Source organism: Mustela lutreola, chromosome 8 (genome assembly GCF_030435805.1).
Source record: "Mustela lutreola isolate mMusLut2 chromosome 8, mMusLut2.pri, whole genome shotgun sequence".
NCBI classification, from domain to species: Eukaryota; Metazoa; Chordata; class Mammalia; order Carnivora; family Mustelidae; genus Mustela; species Mustela lutreola.
In genome coordinates, this window is record NC_081297.1 from 15,207,893 (window position 1) to 15,224,182 (window position 16,290).

The 16,290-nt window shown below is 49.9% G+C and overlaps 1 protein-coding gene and 1 pseudogene across 4 annotated transcripts in view; both read right to left on the minus strand.

The window, feature by feature from the left end:
• Window positions 1-16,290, minus strand: part of PDSS1 (decaprenyl diphosphate synthase subunit 1) — a 43,992-nt gene that overhangs the window by 20,793 nt on the left and 6,909 nt on the right. For 3 of the 4 annotated variants that reach the window (XM_059183881.1, XM_059183880.1, XM_059183883.1), the window contains exons 3-4: window positions 15,853-15,973; window positions 12,986-13,116 (exon numbers count right to left, since the gene is read on the minus strand). In XM_059183881.1, the coding sequence (XP_059039864.1) occupies window positions 12,986-13,116; window positions 15,853-15,973 (252 nt within the window). Of the gene's footprint in view, window positions 1-12,985; window positions 13,119-15,852; window positions 15,974-16,290 lie in introns of those variants that run through there. The other variant, XM_059183882.1, reaches the window with a different exon arrangement.
• LOC131839892 (E3 ubiquitin-protein ligase Mdm2-like) lies at window positions 4,987-10,659 on the minus strand (annotated as a pseudogene).

Sequence of the window (16,290 nt, forward strand, 5' to 3'; positions counted from 1 at the left end):
ATTATCTATTAACCTGTCACAGTCGTGACAGTTCTAAGTCCTTCCAGACCACACCAGGTTCTTCCGAGGTGGGAGAAGTAACCCAGCAGAGGGGAGGGATGAGTTCTAAGGCCATGATGGGAAATGAGAAGATGAACGCTCCCGTCTGTGGCTTCTCTGAGCAGTTCTGAAGCCCTCGGTGAGACACAGACCCCACAGCAGGAGGCTTGGACCTCACAAATTTTTCAGATAAATGTGTCGGACCCTAACTTACTTGAGTTCAAATGCGTAGGAAAATGCGGATGTTTACAGGGCTTTCATAGAAAAGCTATCTTTCAGGGTATTTTCTCAACGGCCTTTGGTTTAATACACACTGCCTGGTAGTGAGTAGCAGAAACTAACTTAAAGCAACTGGGAGGGCCCCTAAATGTTCTCGTGCCTTCCAAAGGGGGGCCCCCACCTCCACTACCACAAACTAGGTCGGCAGACAGGGGCTCCTGCCCGGAGGTTGCCGGGAACTGGCAGCGCTCACCGAGACGCTGGAGTTCTTAGGATGTGAGGATATTAGAACAAAGACAAAGATTTCTTAAAATCTTCTGAAATCTCAGAGCCTGGATGTATACAGAAAGGCCACCTGATTGGGCTAAACTCCTGCCCGGCACAATTAGGATTCTTGCTTAGAACATCATTTGGCAATGGTGACACAGCCCCTACAGGGGACAAACGTTGCGATTTGCGATGCGTTCTGATTGTGTCCGATGTGCTTCCTCCTACACAACCAAGCTTAACGCGTGTCGGCTTCTATCGGGAGATGCTGCCACTGCTTTTCCGCAGCACAGCGTGAGGGCTGGAACCAAAACCTCCGTATCCTAAGAACACGCTCACAGTGTCTTTAAGATGAGATCTCCCAAGTGCCAACCTGAGTCAAGCCTTCAGAAAGCGGGGCGCCGTCTCCCCTTCCTGCTGGGGGACAGCGGACACGCTCAGCCGGCTTCTGGGTGCCAGAAGAGCAGACTGGCAAGACAGCCCGGGAAACGGAGGCCCTCGGCTTGAAAGTCGGCTGTGGCCCCTGTACTTCCCACTCGCACGACTATGTGAAGACTCAGCAGCCCCAGGACATTTGTTTTTTCCCCTTCGTTAGACTTACAACAAATTTTTTACAACGGAGTATTTCAAGCACAGACACAAATACGTGGAATTGCTTACGGGCAATTGAAGCGAAAGGCTTTTTTCCTTCTTCACACGAACACATAATGGGAGGTTTTTTCCTTTTTCCTTTTAAGACCTATTTATTTTGACACAGAGAGAGAGAGTGCCCGAGCTGGGGGAGCAGAGGGAGAGGGGGAGAAGCAGACTCCCCGCTAAGTGGGGAGCCGGGCAACCTAGGGTTTGCCCCACGACCCCAAGATCATGCCCTGAGTTGAAATCAAGATTCAGATGCTTAACCGACGGAGCCACTCACACGCCCCTACATAATGTGAAGTCTTAAATTACAAGTAAAATCCCCCAGTGTGAGAAAATCGCCTCTACGCAGATATTCAAACCTTGTCAATTGATTACTTCGGTTTGGAATAAATGAAGGACGCCAACGTGGCTTCACTTTAACAGCAGAGACACGGACGTTTCTATTCCCAGCTCCACAGAGGTTGTGTGAAGGAGAGAACTCGTGGTCTATAGAAGGCTATTTCTATTTCAGAATGTTCTTTTTGTCTCTTCTAATAATCCTAAAAATAAGCACTTCACTTGTTAGGGCTTTGACAAGCTTCGTGTTTCTTAGCCACGTCAGCATCCGATGACGGGCCCAGGAATCTGCATGTGTAAAAACCACCCGAGGGGACGCTGCCGCACCAAGCTTGGGAGATGCTGTCCTTTCACTGGCTTTACCAGAAGCCCCAGGCGGACGCCTTCCTAGAGAAGGGTTCTGGGAGCTCCCCAGCAGCTCTCCCTCCAAATCACAGGCAAATGAAACAAGACGGCACGCTCCTCCTCTAAACATGACCTGAAACCTCGAGGCGTCCATGCAAAGGTGTCCTGCTCCGGCCTCCGCGGGTCTTGTCTCTGCCCGGGAGCAGAACGGTTCACCTGCTCACCTGCACCATCGCGGGAGCGTGACCTCCTTCCTCTTACACTCTGCATCCTCATGCGTCTCAAAGGACACGACTGAACCCTTCATCGGTTTCGCACTGAAAAAAACTTACTACTTAGACTGCGATCTGTCAAGTCCTTCTCTTTCTCCAGCAAACGCTTCAGGATGTAAACCCCAAGTCCCAGCTGTTACCGGATACTAGTGCGCGCTTCGGGTTGTCAGTACGTGGGACAATACCATCTAGACGCCAATCTGTCTGTCTGTATCCGTAACCGAACCGACCCGCTGCAAGCTGGGGTCCTTCACCTATGGCGACTGTGGAGCGTCCTCTGTTTGGCCGCTGGTCTGTTCGCGGCAGGGCTGCTCCCGCAGAAGAGGGGCCTCCGCGGAGGGAGAGAGAAGCCCCCGGGCCCCTCCGTGCGCTGACGTCATGCGATGTAACACCGGGGTCTGGGCTAGCTTCTCGTGGCTGCCGTGACACGTGGCCCCAGACTTGGTGGTTTAAATCATCCATTCTGGAGGCAGGAAGTCAGAACAGCTCCACCGACCTGAAGTCAAGGTGTCCGCAGGCTGTGCTCTGCCCCAACAGGCGCCCCCTGCCCCTTCCAGCCACCGGCAGCTGTCCACAGGCTTTGGCCTCTGGCCACAGGACCCCACCTTTAGGATCTGCGCCTTCCACATCTCTCTGCTCCACCTACGCACCTTCCCACTGTCCTGTGGGCACCAAGCTCCCTCATCTCTGCTACAGGGAGACCCGCGGCTGCATTTACGGCTCATCTGATCATCCAGGATCACCCTCCCCATTCCCAGATCCTTAACTTACATCCCTTCCGCAAAGACCCTTTCTTGCTCTGTAACATAGCCTGGTACCAGGGCAAGGGTGGGGACACCCTGGGCAGGGCCATTCTTCAGCCCCGCGGCATCTTCACCTTCACTAGCCTCTCGAGGGGCTCAACCGCTTCCTCCTCAGCAATCTAATTCTTGAAATACCTTTTCCTGCACCTAAGAGCTCCCCCGTCCTCAGTATTGATACTACATTGAAGAAGCCCACCTTCCACAGGGGCGGAGTGGGACCAAGGGGGTTCCCGACCGTCCCGCTCTCTGCTGCTCGTCTGGCCTCATGTTTCCGTCTCTGGACTCTGCAATCTCGGTCCCCTGTCCCGTGTTCCTGTCGGGCATGGTGAGGATGTGACTGGCATGGACACCACAGGTGCCTTCCCTTTAAGGAACAGCAGGTGCAGGCGCGATGCCCGTGGGCTCAGGCTTGCTCAGCAGGTCGCTGTACTTGGTCACTGGCTATTCACCTTCCAGAACCCAAACAGGCACACTGGGCTCAGGTGGCGTCCGTTTCTCTTGGCTGACAACGGTGGGTTCAAGCCTGAACGTGAGCTGGAATTCAGGAGCAGTTCCAACGTCAAGAGAGAGGAACAGACATCCAAGAGCAGCAGCTCCTGTATTTGGGATTTCTCTCCGGACGGAACAGATGCCTACGAAGCCGCATCGCACGCGACGCGGGCTTCATGCTACTGCTCGTCCTCTTGCCACTGAAGACACACTGCAGAAGTTCTGGGGTCTGTGGACGTACGGAGAGCAGCCCCCCGTAATGACGTCCTCGTCCTGCCAGCTTACCCAGGCCGGCTCTGCACCCCGCTCTCTCCAGAGGAGCTGGGTGCTACCGAGTAATGCACTGGTTTGTTTTCTCTCAAACTGGGCACAGCGAATGGAGTGTGGTTGAGTCTTTCAGTGATGACATCGCTGTGGCGTGGTGGGTGCACACACCGCATGTTCACAAGCCTACAGGCCTCTGGCTCTCACCAGTGTCCTCCTGTGCCTGAACGGGACCTCACCAACCAGACCGACAGCCAGCTGGTCACCAAAATCTCTTCCGCCTCAACGTGCCCTTCGTTACAGACTGCAGTTCAAGATCCCTTTAAAAAATTTTTTTCTGGGGACGCCTGGGTGGCTCAGTTGGTTGGGCGGCTGCCTTCGGCTCAGGTCATGATCCCGGCATCCTGGGATCGAGTCCCACATCAGGCTCCTTGCTCAGCGGGGAGTCTGCTTCTCCCTCTGCCTCTGCCTGCCATTCTGTCTGCCTGTGCTCGCTCTCTCCCTCTCTCTCTCTCTCTGATAAATAAATAAAATCTTTAAAAAAAAAAATTTTTTTTTCTGTTGCTTTTTATTAATTCCTGTTAGCAGTCCATTTATAACAACATATTCAACACTCTGAGCACCTCACGCACTGCTACTTTCCTATATTTATCTTTTCACAGCAGTATTTGTAAATGCCGAAAATTCCCTACCATACAAACTGAAAGCTGGCTAGAGGATACACAACACGGCCACAAATTTTTAGACAGCTGGGAATTTTTTTAAGCCGAAGAAACCTTTTTGTAAAGACTAAATCAGACCCCAGTTCAGAATCCGAACAACCAACTAGTACGACTACAAACTTCACCATCCGAGGCCGTGACAACCTGCAGTTACCTTCCTGAGCCAGCAGGCGCCTACACACACTAATCAGTGTCTTTAAAACCCTTATTAAAAATGAAAGGGAACTAAATGATGCCAACAGCTAACCCTCGTCTGCCTGGGAGCCCACAGGCTCCTGCCTTAAAGCCAGCTACAAGACTCAGGGCCCAGTGCTTTGATTTGCTCAATAAATTCTTCCTCAACAACCATCTGTGTGTGTCACAGTCAAGAAGAGGTTCCCGGCCTCATGGAATTTCGTTTCCTAGTTAATGCAGAGAAATTACAGGCCATGACAGCAGGGGTTTTCAGGCCGACGAGTAGGAGGGCGGCTAGCCCGCCTCGCCTCCCTTCCCCCTCCAGCCCTTCCAGACCATCCACAATCCCGAGCTGAGAAACCACTTATGCCAACCTGCCCCGGGGTAACACACACGAACGGGAGGGAGAACAGCGTCTCAGGCCCTACGACACTGCAACATGCGTCTCTCAACCTGAGTCTGTTTGATGCCTTGGAGGCCCCCAACTGTGTCAAGCTGTCCCTTAATATGTGGACTGCCACCGACGGCGGGCACGGCTGCTCCAAAAACAAAAGCACATTCAGACACGTACCTCTGATGACCCAAGTAGATTTAACACCATTTAACACCATATTCAAATACCATTTCTTTTTAAACAAAACTCATTATTATGAACAATTATTTGTAAGAGCCAATAATCATATTTTTGAAACAATTCTTAATCAAACATTTACTGTGTTTATTTGTAAATCAATGAATAACATATTTATACGAAACCTAAAATTCAGAAGGTCAAGACATCTACATAGGCACTGGCATGAGACCGTTTGCAGACTTGAATGTTTTGTAAATAGCATAATCACTGCATAATATACCCTGAATACACAGTGTTTATAATCTCATTTTTACTATCAACTCACCTTGGGAAGATTCTTAGTTTTAGTTGATTATAAAGCCCAAATTAATGAAGCTTTATTGCACTTCTGAGGCCCAGTCTCTGGCTAAGGCTCTCATCTGCGTGGCCGTGCTTCCTACTTTCACATGCATATGTGGGTAAGTCACATGTATGTGTGGTTTTGTTTCCAAGTTTCATACAATGCACTGTTAGTAAGTGGCACACAGATTCACAGTGTAAAATTATATTCCTCAGTTCTATTCTGAATTTACAGCCCAGTTGGTTTTATTTTATGTACCTGAGTACATACAATTGTCATACATGGGAGAAAACAACTAGGACCTTAAGTGGTTATTTTCAATGCTTTGCTTAGATTCCGATTTAAATATAAATCGAGATGTGAATATATGCGGTTTGAGAGATATTTTAGAATTCTATTCTGACCCCATCTTTCTGGAAAGAGTATGATGTATCATTTCTGGGCAATTTAGCACGAAGTGATGACATTCCCAGGTAGTTTAAAAACAATCTTTCTGTTTACTGAATTTCTGGATTAGTCTGAATTCACCAATTTCTAAAACTGGCCTTAAGCAAAGGTCTGAATCCTAGGTAACCACTTGGGGCCATGCAACCCAGCTCAAAAAGGCACTTCAAAATGTCTCAGGATGGTTTTTCAATTTAGGGAAAACAAAAGATTGCACGAAATCCTGAAATTAGGTGTGGAAAAGTGCCTGGTGTACAGGTTCGACTCCCTAAAACAATTCTACATTGTCCTAGGGGGCCTTAAAAAAGTTTTGTCTTCTGGGTAAATGATGGCTTTCTCAGAAGACACATTATCACCTATCTCTTAGTAGACCAAAGGGGCAGAAATGAGAAGTGCCTTTTTACTTATATAGCACCCAATACAACTACCAATTTCTTTTTTAATCTGGAAAGAGTATTTTAAGAGGCTCTGAAAGAGCAGAGAAACTAAGGACTAGAAGTAAACCTTCTAGTATCTAAAGTATCTAAAATTTCAATATTAAATCTTCTATACAAACTCTCCTTACATGAAATAACATACATTTAAATGTCCTACTTCCATATTTTAAATCAGATACTTCTCTAAAATGTGGAAGAAAGTGGAAATCATTTAAAATACAAGAGGATGGGACACCTGGGTGGCCCAGTCGGTTAAGCATCTGCCATCTACCTTCAGCCTTCAGCTCAGGTCATGATCCCAGGGTCCTGGGACCAAGTCCCCAGTCGGGCTCCCTGGGCACTAGGGGGTCTGCTTCTCCCTCTACCTGCCACTCCCCGTGCTTATGCATGCACTCTCTCACAAATAAATAAGTAAAATGTTAAAAATATATATAGATAATAAAATACAAGAAGTAGGGGTAAAGGATGAGCTATATATCCATTTTAATTTCAACCCAATTTAATTACACTAAAACTCAACTATAAAACACAGACATAAGTGATATTTTTCTAAAAGGAAGTAAATATTTAGTATTCCCCCTCTCAAAGTAGGTAAACTACACTACAGAGAAGAAATCTACATGTACCGAGATATCTTCTCACCTTGATACATGTAAAAAAATGTTCATGTTGTGTAAATATCTAGTTAGAAATCTAGGCTTCAACTTTTATAGACAAGTCCACTAGGGGAAATAAGTCAGCACAATCATTTCAATTGGTTTTCAACATAATGGATGAGAGTTATTCCTTTTCTTTTGCTTCTCTGCACACATAAAGCATGCCACGGGATGTCCTGTTTTGCCATGAACGATGCAACTGTTTTAGGTTCACCTCGGCCAATCACACACGGTTTGGTGGCACTGAGAAGAAAACCACAGAGGCGCCCGGTGGCTCAGTCGGTCTGACTCTTGATTCTGGCTGGGGTCACGAATCTTGGGGCCATGAGATCAAGCCTGTGTCAGGCACCACAGTCAGTGGAGTCTGCCTGAGATTCTTTTTCTTTCCCTCTGTCCCTCCCTCCAAAAAAAAGAAAAAAAAAAAAGGAAAAAACTAAATTCCACCATTTTTTGGACTTTTTGTTTTGTGCTTTTTTTTGTTTTGACTTCTTGGCTGCTATAAATGACGCTATTAGAAGCCTATGGCTGAGAACAGTCCTCGCTCTCCTGGTCAGATGAGGCGGCTTGTGTGATTTCATCACTGTTTTCCTCAGCACAGGATTCTCTGGAATCATTCACTGTAGGTGTGTGTTTGTGTGGGTTTTTGTTGTTGTTGTTTTACAATCAGGGGCATCAAAGCTTTCTTCTTCTTATGGTGAGTGTTCTAGTTTGGCTTTTGTAGGCATTTTCTCTTCATCCTTCCGTGACCTTCAAGAAGCTCATTCTCACGAAGGGCCCATCGTCTGCTGCGCCGAGGTGGAAGGGGGTGGCGGTTGTCTCCCTGCATGAGGCTGAGCTCTGACAGTCGGCCAAGGAAATTTCGGGATCTTCTTCACATGGATCTGTCTCTCTCTTCCCTGCTTGATGCTCTTCCTCGATACTCGTCGTCATCCCCCTCGGAATTCTCACCCATCTTCCTTAAGGCTGCAATCTTCTGAATGAAGGTCAACTTCAAATTCAAACGAAATTGACCTGAAGCTGAATCCCGATCCAGCTGATCCCCTCAGCACTCACACCAGCATCCAGACCCAGGTCTGCCGGAGTCCCCGCTCGGTCACTGCCACTGCTTCTTTCACAAGGTACTTCCCGTCTTCCGCATAGAGCAGGGCTTTCGCCAAAGGAAGGTGAAACACTATCAGTTACCAGGTAGCTCATCTGAATGTCCTCTGCCTCCCCGCTCTTCTTAGGGGAAAGCTTCTCTTCCTGCAGCTCCTGTCAGGGTCCTTTTGATCACTCCCACCATCCAGGTGACACCCATTTCCCCTCACAGATGTGCTGAACCGGACGGTCCATGCTGACTGACCACTGCCAGGTTTCTGCAGAGCCCTGAATCTCCTTACCGGTGCTCTCCACAGAGCGGCTTGGCACTCCAAACGAGTCCCCTGCGAGCTCACTGGGCCCACACACAAGCCGCTGTTGCTTCTCCTCACGTAACCTGTGTGGTCAGACTGGAGGACAGGAAACCTAACTTCTGTCCCAGGGGCACGCATCTCTGGTGCGGGGCTTAGCCCTGGATCTCTGGATGCCCGAGAGACCCTTGCTCATAGTCTAAGTGTCATCGTGTGCATGGACAGACCCGAATCACTCGAAAAGCAATGGCTTTGGTCTCCCTAGGCTCTAAGATGCTTACGGGGGGGCCGGCAGCAGACACAGCCCTGTTGATCCCACACGCCTGCCTGGCTTGGAGTCGCACAGCACTCTCCGTTGGTGACCATGGCTATAGGGCTCTGCTCGCTGGTGGCTACAGAGGCTCCTCACCGAATGGGGCTTTTTCTGCATCCCCAGCACGGGGAGCACGGCCCCTCAACTAGGAGGGCCCCAGTTCCCTCCACTGGGCATGTGGCAGCGTGACAGCCTGGAGGTGGCAACCATTCCCTTTGCAGGGCCCAGGCCGCGGGGATAGGACGCTAGAACCTCCAGGTCTGGAGGGCAGCGAGAGCGGCAGGACCGCAGTCGAGGGCTCAGGGCTGCCCCTCAGCCTCTTGTTCTCCCTCCATTTCCCTCCAACTGCACAGGCCACAGAAGGAGCCCAGCTGGCCGAGGGGAGCCTGATGCATGTCCCCTGGTGCCCTCAAGATCCACTTCAGTAATGAATACAGATACATCAAAAGGGCCATCTCCAGGGTGAAAGCCAAGACGTTTCTTTTGGCACCAGGTTTCCTGCCTATCCCATAAATCACTACGGTAGTGGCTGGCTCAGTGGTTCGGAACACACAGAAACCAGGAATGGTTCTAGATTCGTGAATGGCCGGATCTTAGGAATCATTTAAGTGAGATGGTGCTATAATGGCTATTTTGTGATAGTTTTCCCAAGGTAGGGTTCTGAAATTTCCTTTGTCCATATTAGAATCATAAAGTCACCTTCTCTGCATGGAGGACTTTCATCACACTTGGACCCTTGATATAGTCACTAATGGGAAAATGGCATCTTAGAAGCTGTGCCCTCTGAGCAAACGTCTGGCTTTGTCAACTGCACCAGTGGGATCCAGTGCGGCTTGGCTACCAGCACAATCAAGACCAATACGACGCGAGAAATCCTGTCACCCCAATCACTGGCAGTGACAGCCACTTCCAGGGCCGGACGACTTCCACACAGGAACGGCTGGGGTCAAGACTGAGGGCAAGAGCGGGTCCCTCGGATGTGGCTGCCGAGCAGGGGGTCTGGATTGTCTGACAAGGATCAGACACCACAGCTGTACTGCGTTCAGCGAGGATGGCGATCTTACAGCTCTTGACTCGAAAGCTCGTTTCTGATCTAGATTCTTTGATAAAGACAGTCCTGCCCTACAGTGAGTTTGCTGAACTCTGGAGCATGCTGGACTCTCTGGGAAGCAGACTCTGAAGTTTCAAGTGTCTGACTCGGGATTAGCCTTGGGATCAAAAGCTGGGGGAGGGAGAGAAGGAAACAGGACTGTGCGAGCAGATGAAGGAGTTTCTGCTGTGAGGCGGGCCTGCCCACGGTCTGCACTGGAGCCAGAACGGCCCCTCCTCTCTCAGGTCTGCATGTGGGCCGGCTTTGGAGACAGGATTTGCTGTAGCCGACGTGATCCTCCAAGAGGCTAAGAACTGAAGGTTCCCTGCCAACAAGACCCGGTCCAAGGCGTAGTCCTTCGCTGCACGAGGGGCGAGGCGGCGCATCTCAGAACCACGACAGCTGTTTTCTGGACCTTTCAAGTTTGAGTCTTTTTGTTTGTGTGTTCCTCCTTTACCTGCCCAGATATTGTGTCATCAGGATGCAACAAGTAATATAAAGATGGAATCTTAAGCGCTTTGGGGCCATATTACCTTGGGAGAATATATTATGAGCTTCTGATTTCCTTCCGCCCCAAAATGCAAACACACAAAACACTCCGCATACAATTCTAACAGAGCCACACACCCTCATAACTGTCATGGACCTCAGGTTAAGAATTCCTAGTAATCTGGCAAGGACTATTTAACGGACCACTGAAAAGCTTAGTAAGGGAAAAAGGAAAATCAATTAAAGGTAGTTTCCTCCCTTGCTATTTCGTAGGTATCTGTTCTATTGGGTTTTCTAAAATCCCCTCTAGGATTATCACTGACCTACACAATAGACATTTCACAAACAAGAAGATGACACCTGATAAGCCATACAGAAGCCTCTAAACTTTTTAGAGCAGGGATCTCTCAATTCTGCCATCGGGGCAGCGCGCAAGCAGATGAAGGACTGGAATGGGTTCTGGTGTCCCCGGGGTGGGGGCACTGGCCAGAACCAGAGGCTCGGTGAGGTCCTACCCCTGAATCTCTAGCTCCCTTTTGTCCATGCTGTTCTAAGTCTTCCTCAGCAAGCAAAACCAGAAACGGCCCAGGTCTCCAGAAGCTTCCCCACCCTGTCCCCGCGTCCCTTCTTGCTTTAAGAGGCATGGAAGTAACAGCTAGGTATTTAACCAATTCAGAGCCTCATTCAAAAGGGCTCTTAGGAAGCAAGTATTCCCAAGAAGCTGGGCTCAGAGAATGACACGCAGGACACCACTGCAATCAAATGCGTGCCCCGCCACGGCTCTGCCTCTGTACCCGGTCTTCACTCCCAGTCCATATAGGGGTATGAGGCCGCGGCTAAATTATCCCAGAGAGACCAGTGGTCAACTTACTTTTCCTTTTATTCAAGTAAATTCTACCCCCAACAAGGGGCTTGAACTCACAACCCCAAAATCAAGAGTCACATGCTCTACTGACTGAGCCAGTCAGGCGCCTTTGAACTTACTTTTTTTTTTTTAAAGCATTATTTATTTGAGAGAGGGGGAGAGCGAGCAGGGGGAGGGGCAGAGCGAGAGAGAAAATTAGAAGCCGACGCCCCCCTGAGCACAGAGCCTGACAAGGGGCTCGATCCTGCAACCTGTGACCTGAGCTGAAATCAGGAGTCGAACGCTCAAATGACTGAGCCACCCGGATGCCCCTGAACTTCCTTTTTCCTCTAGCAATGACTTTGCTGTGTTATATCCTCCCATGTTTTCTGCAACCAAGCTGATAGGGTTCAGCAAGGCAAACTGAAAACATTTGCAACCATGGGGATAAGAGTGGGGAGGATTTAAAGTGATGCAGGAGGAGGTCTTCCTTCCCGTGTCACCTCTGATGGTAACAGACTGTATTACACATTAATCTGAGAAAATAAAATATAAAAACACACTGTCTCTAGACCAGTGGTTCTCAACCAGGGATGGTTTTGCTCCCCAGGGGACAACCGGCAATGTCTGGAGACATTTTTGGTTGTCATCAGCTTGGTGGGGGGGCGGGTGTGGTGCTACCGGCGTGCCCTGGGCAGAGGCCAGAGGCTCCGCAGAACATTGAGGGTACACAGCCCGGCCCTCGCACCAAGAATCATCTGGCCTAAAACGTCAAGGCTGAGACCCCTGCTCTAGCTGGTGTGAGAGCTATTTCCAGTTTGGTTCATTTCTGCGGTTCTGCCTCCCAGGTGCAGTGCTCGTGGTCCGGAGAGCTCACTGCCTGTTCCAGCTGTGTAGGAGCACTGGGAGTCTGGGCGGGGTGGGGAGTGGAGGGGGTGGAGGTGTTGTGGGGAGGCACCCTGAGGTGGTGGTGAGGGCTGGAGCTGGAGTCACAGCAGCAGGGAACGAAAGCTGAGGGGAGAGGGGCTCACAGGCCACCTCTGACACTCCCTGAGGCCCTCCTTAAAGTGTGCTCCCCTGAGAAGAAGGAACACAACACGAACATTCCACATTAGGGAGACGTTCGAGTACGTTATGCTGCACTGGAATTTCCGTCAGGAGATCACACCATGTGAAACCAACGACTATGAATTCAGTCTAGCAACGCGATCAAGAGAGAAAACAGGGGTGAGTCGGGAAAGCAGACACAGAATCACAGGTACCCAGAGAAGGACTGAATACGAGAGGGGAAGAGGGAGTGGCAGAGACGGCTGCATAAGGTCAAGGGTCAATCTTTTTTTTAAGATTTCCTTGAATACAGTTGTTTTAATATTCAAAAATTTTATACATATTCAAAACACAGCTGAGGACTAAAAGTCAAAATGCCTTCTTCTGCAAAGAGTTTTCTTTGGCAAACTTCGGAAGGCCGCAGGAAGGCAGACCCTTAGGGCGTGGGCATGTGGCTCAGGACTTCATAAGGATTAACCTTTGGACTAACGGCCTGATTAGGCCTCTGTACACACCGCACCCTGTGTTCTTTACTTCAGGGTGAGGAAACTAACTTTGGCTTTTAATTCTTTCAACACATTTACTTGCACTGAGGTTGTTCTTCTAGGACATTAAAAAGTGTGGAAAGGGAAGATGCCCCGACCAGGCGACTTTGGGGACTCCAAACCAGAAACTACTCACCAAAGTGAATTCTAAGATAAATGCTACCTCTTCATCCGCAACTAAACGGCAAGCTTGGGAAGGAAGATTTGCCAAATATGAAAATGACAGAGGAGTGAAAGTAAATAACTCACCGGGAATTATTATGATGAATATTACACGCCCGGGCCATTAGCACCACGATAATTGGTCGAAAGGCTTTTCCTTTTCCATCAAAGTAGTATTCAGACATTTCCTTAAGTTCTGTTGTAGATATGAGTAGTTCCTGAAATCAAGTTTCTGTGTCAACATGGCAGTATGATAGAAAAAAGGCAACAGGATTTCTTCTACAAAACTGATTTGATCTCAGCGTGCTGGCTTATACTCATTTCACTTGAGAAATTCAACAGTCCATTGGAAAAGGTTCCAACATTTAAGGCCATAAACCTGGCCTGGCTGCCCTATAGCCGGGCTGCAGGTGATGCCTGGCCTGCCCGAGCGCCCAAAGGCCTAGGGTGACCCCAAAGACTCCGAAAGATTCCAGGGAGGAAAAGGAAAGCACTAGGTGGCTCAGGGACAAAAAAGGAACAGGGGCTGGTAGTGGCTTGGAAGATGGAGGAGAGAGACAAAGATGAGGAGCGTGGGAGCCAATGAGGCGGCAGTTAAGGGCATGACTGGGGGATGGAGGCAAAGCTGTGTATTGGGGACCGGAAGAAAAGATGGCGCCAGCCGGATGTGTCCAAGGTTCACAGAGGAAGTTGAAGAGAGTTTGCCGATTGTCAAGAACTTAGAAGTGAGTTGGGAAGAAACATTTAAAAAAAAACATAAATGTTCTGAGTCGTAACTTGAACAATGGCATAATTAAATTAAATGCAATACATTTCTTTTAAAGACACAGTATTTATTGATACCAGACAGAATGAGAGAGAGAGCACAAGCAGAGAGAGAGAGAGAGAGAAGCAGGCTTTCTGATGAGCAAGGAGCCTGAGGTGGGGTTCGATCCCAGGATCCTGGGATCACAACCTAAGCTAATGGCAGACACTTAACTGACTGAGCCACCTAGGCGCCCCTAAATGCAGTAAATTAAAATAAGTGCAGTAAAGGTTCGGAGAGGGGGGAAATCAGTGTGGGCTAGAAAACCAAATATTTAACGGAGGATAGAAGCTTTGACATAGAACTAAGTAAGTAGGACTCTGATTCATGAAGGAGAAGGTGACCTTCTAAGTGATGGACGTGTGTTTGCTGTATGTGCTTCTTAAGGACCTGCTAGAATGAATCATAGCTCAATTCCCTGCAGCAACGGGAGCTAAGAACAGCCCCAGAGGACCCTCGGCCAGACTCAGGTGAACCTGGGGCAGCCGGGCCAATCTTTAAGTCTCCAAAGTACTGACTTCAGTGCCGAGCATGGTAGTAAGTGCAGAGGTTACAAAGAAAAATAAGATAGTCCCTGCCTCCAAGGAGCTCCATCTGGTTGGGGAGAAGGAACACAGTAGGCACACTACACAGTGGGACAGGTGCTGGCCCTGCAGTGACTGTGTCTCCCCTCCGGGAGCACAAAGGGGGTGCGGCTAGTGCAGGAGAGGCAGGTGGGAGAGGGACTCTGGCAGGGTCAAAGAAAGGGGCGTGGACGGACAGATACTGGGGAACTGACAGCAAGAGACTGGCCAGGAGGCTGTAAGAGAGGACAATTCCAGGATCCCGCCCAGGTTCCTGGGTGGTGCCTTCCACAAGCAGGAAAAACTCGAAAAAGGATTAGGGGAGGAAACCAGTGTTTCAGGTATGTCACGGGGAGACAGTCACAGGCCCTCCACGGACTTGCCCCGACAGTTAGATGCAGAGTTTTAAGAGAGACAATTCAATCTGGAGCAGACGTATTATGTGGGGATCCTAAGTGTGGAAGTGGGTAAACTGAGGACACAGAGACAAGAGGAAACAGAAAGGACCCAAAGGAAGGGCAAAATCAAAGAGAGTGAGGAGGGGACAGAGAGGAAACCAGGAAGCGGACTGAAGGATGGCCTAAGAGTCAGGATAACGAGAAAGGGGCAGAAGCCAAGGGAAGCGTTCCAGGTGGTGGGGGGCGGTCAATAGCGCCAAGGGAGATCAAACTGCAGGGTCTGCCGGCTTTAGCAGAAAGAGCTCTGGAAGCTACAGGCGGGCAAAGGGAGTTTCCGGGGAGAGGCCGGGGAGGCAGGCACGGCGACCAGAGCGGAGGAGGCATGAGAAGGCGGAGAATACTGGAATGGAAGGGGCACGCGGGGTCAAGAGATGGTCCCTGGAAGGCTGAACTCGAACAAAGGGGAGAAGTGACAACAGATGTGGGAGACACGGAGAGGGAGAGCCCGCAGGAGAAGGAGAGCAATCGGGCAAGCGCCAGAGTCCTTCCTAAGGCAGCGAAGAGGCAGAGGGCATGGGACCGAGCTGGTGGCGAAGGGACTCCTGGATCGGAGGGAACAGCCTGCGCAGACGGGCGCAAGCCGCCTGGTAGACACAGCAAGCGCCCGGGGAGCGGCTCCTCGAGGCCTTGCCCGGGGTCACTCAGGCACAAAGTGGCGTTGCCAGGAGAGCAGGAGAGCGGAGTGCGGGTTTGCGGGGCAACACGGACAACCTTGAGAGGGGAAGGAAGCTGATGAGGGGCAACTGAACACGTCTGGGCAGCAGGGGAGAAGCCACCGAAAGTTTGGGGGGGAAATGCGGTTAACGGAGAAAGCCCAATTTGGGGCAGCCTGGAACCGACCTTCAGCGCCTCAACACGCCCGGACAGGGGAAGGGACAGGAGAGGCTAAGCAGGGCTGCGTGTCTATTTTCTCAGTTCCCCGCCTCTGCAGTAACCTCGGTGTGGGTGGTGAAGCGCCCTGCGCCCTCCACACACGTCCGACCCCCCTGCTGCTCAGTAACATGGGACCCTGCACGCCCGTGAACCCAGTTCGCGACGGCACTGCACCGGTCTGAACGCCTGCCTCGTCTGTTCCCCGGTCTCGGAAACCAGCATGACTTGGAGCACAGTCAAACCGAGCGGGCTTACCTTCCTAATGTCCTCGTACAGACCGGTCAAGTCTCTCCAGCCGAGTTTGAAGGGGTCGCTGTACTGCTCCCCACTCTGCGTTCTGCTATGACAGCACGAGGCGGACGTCGAGTGATGGAACCTGGGTCAAACCCAAATGCACGCCACGTTAGGTGAGTTTTATTAAATGAGATAATTTCGTTTCAAGTGAGAATTATATACACATCTACTTGCTGGAAATTGAGCACGAATCCAAAATGGTCCTTATGATTTAGAAAAACACACGGAATTCTCTTCTTGCTCAACAACACAGGAATAGTTTATTTTTATACTCAGGACACCTTGAGAACCTACAAAATCAAAGACGAACCTGGCTTACTGTGTTCTGGGATTAAATTTTATTCCATTTCCATTTTTTGAAAAGGCAGAGCGCACACAGAGCAGACACTGTGTCACTTA